This window comes from Nestor notabilis, unplaced genomic scaffold (assembly GCF_000696875.1).
Source record: "Nestor notabilis isolate BGI_N333 unplaced genomic scaffold, ASM69687v1 scaffold13332, whole genome shotgun sequence".
NCBI lineage: Eukaryota > Metazoa > Chordata > Aves > Psittaciformes > Psittacidae > Nestor > Nestor notabilis.
In genome coordinates this window covers 7,406-9,894 of record NW_009919753.1, presented here as the reverse complement: position 1 = coordinate 9,894, position 2,489 = coordinate 7,406, and the positions used below count along the sequence as shown (strand labels likewise).

Here is a 2,489-nt window from a genome sequence, read left to right as displayed (position 1 = left end):
TAGGGAAATTGAAAGCAAGGATCAATTCATAATAGAGGGAATTTATATTTTCTTAAAAACAGCTCTGTGTATTTCTTCTCCTTTGAAAGATGATGGTGATAAAGGGCAGTATGTAAACCTCTGTGTCATTGAACAGCTTGGCAATGTTTTTCTGTCCAGATTGAGGTAGTTGCAGGAGACAGCTGCTTGGTATTATTTTGGAGGCTGAAGGGTCCACTTCATCTAGCATAAAAAAGCCACAGTTATTCAGTTTTTATTTAGATTTACTTTTTTTTGAGCAAGAAATTTGTGTGGTTTTTATCGTTTCAGGATTTTTAACTCCAAGGTATCATTAGTCTACGTGTGAAGTGTTTTATATTGCAAGTTATATTACAGTTAACATCCTAATCTTTTAATTTTGTTTAAATACTGATGCTTTGAATACATGCTATTAAGAGTACTGTAGCTTACGATGTACTTAAATCTAAAACCTTTATAGTCATTAAAGGTAACCTTTTTTCTTAGTTATATCTTTGTACTTTGGAAAAAAACCACTTAAATCTCTAACAGTCAAATGTTGCCTTCTTAATGTTTTCAGCATGTACCCTGGAAAAAATCCACCTAATATTTCACACACATTTGAGCTGGAAAACAGATGCTTGTTAAATTCTTTGGCTATGTAAGGAAGCTGTACAGGGTTATATAATCTACTTTTTGTCTAAAAATATAGCTTTCTAATCTTAAGTGCTTGTATGGTCTAAGCATTAGAATACATTGTTCCAATTCTAGTAATTAATTTGTTTGTGGGTTTATAATTTTCAGAGTAAGAGAATTAAATTGATGGTTCAGTTACATAATTGATAAGAAGTTTTGAGTCTAATATAAAAATGTAAGATGCGCGTTACCATGAAATACTTCAGTGTGTCTGTTTCCAATTGGAGAAGTCCTTTGAAATGACTGCTCTGAGATATTACATGAATATGTAATCATGTCCCCTTTTTTAAGGGAAACATTGTCTGCAGACATAAAAGAGTTCTTCCCTTTAGTTGTTTAATATTAAATGCAGCAAGTATAAGTGTGACCAAACAAATGTGATTTTTGTAGCAAGTGTCCCACATACCTTGGAAAACTTGTGGTTAAAATCTGGTTTTTAATAAGGTCTTTGCAAATCGGTACCACTAATAGAACGTAGCATTGTATAGATTGTGTACAGTTGATTTTTATAGAAAATTCTAAATGTGGTAGTTACTGTAAAATCACAGATATTTTTGTAGTTTATGCTGCTGTATACTTCAGTATTTCATCTCTTTAATCAAACCTTAATATTTATCAGTCTTTACCTTGCGTTATGTCAGGCCCTGCATTCTTGGGTAGGTGGTGAAATAATGAGAAATTAAATAATATAGTGACATATAAGGGTGATTTTGTGAATACTTGTATTCATTGGTTAAAACATTTCATTGAAATGAGATTGCTTTAACCTTGTCCTCTTTCTTTTCAGGACAAAAACCAGTTTTGACAAACGTTCAAGAGGAATTGGATAGGATGACTCGCAAGCCAGACTCTATGGTAACAACAAACTCTCCTCCAACAGAGAACGAAGCTTGATAACGCATAGAAAATGCATATGTAAATGACCAAATAACTATGTATATTGATCTGATAAGACCAGGAATTTTCTGCTATGGCAGATGCTATCAGTTTTCTTGGGGCAGGGGAAATGAGCTTACTACATCATTGCCTTGTCCCAGTAAAAAGTGCACATTCAGGAAGTTTGCATATAAAATCCCTCTGTATAAGATAACCATTTAGAGTTTATATAGGGCAATTCTTTTGGTTTTGGAGGTAAGCAGGTGCAGCTGCCATTTCCTGTTGTGAAGAACACAGAGAAGCAAAATGGAGAATTCTCATTGAAATACTACTGACTGCACGCAAGGCAAGAAAGAGAAATGAAATCCTCTTTGGGAGTTTCTGGAATTGGCTACTTGTATGTTTGCAAATGCGTTATATTCTTGGAGTGGTGATGGTGGTGTAACAGAGCATTAATTGTGTGAAAGAAGCCTAGGTAGGGAATGGAGCCCTAAAAGGGGAGACAGATTTGGGACAGTGAGAAACTAGTATGTTGGCTTGACTGGAGAGGAGCAATGTTGTTAAATCCTGTGTTTCACATAGGGTAAATAATCACTGTTTTATTAAAAAGACTACTTTACATCGGAGAATTCCAGGCCAAACACTAAGCATCGTGGGAATTTATTCTTGTTATAACTCTTGTTTTAGTTTTTAAAAAACTCTTAAGAGAGTGGATGCCCTTTCTGGTGTAGCTGACAAAGGGATAAACTACAACTTGTTTAGATCCAAGTGCCTGGCACAGTGTGTGATGTGTCTTTAGAAGGTGCTTGAACTTATTGTGCACTGTAGTACAAACAGTCACTGTTTGATTCTATTTTAAAACAGTAGTTTGGCAATTTGTATTTAATTTTAAATCCTGTTTTCTGATAGCTTCTGCCTTT

At 34.4% G+C, this 2,489-nt stretch overlaps 1 protein-coding gene across 1 annotated transcript in view; it reads left to right on the top strand.

Moving 5' to 3' along the window:
- Nucleotides 1-2,259, top strand: part of DYNC1LI2 (dynein, cytoplasmic 1, light intermediate chain 2) — a gene marked incomplete at its 5' end in the record, with an annotated part of 23,595 nt that extends 21,336 nt beyond the window's left edge. Inside the window, one exon of the mRNA XM_010010367.1 lies at nt 1,481-2,259. Within this exon, the coding sequence (XP_010008669.1) occupies nt 1,481-1,587 (107 nt within the window). The remainder of the gene's footprint in view (nt 1-1,480) is intronic.
- Between the last annotated feature and the right edge of the window lie 230 nt (nt 2,260-2,489).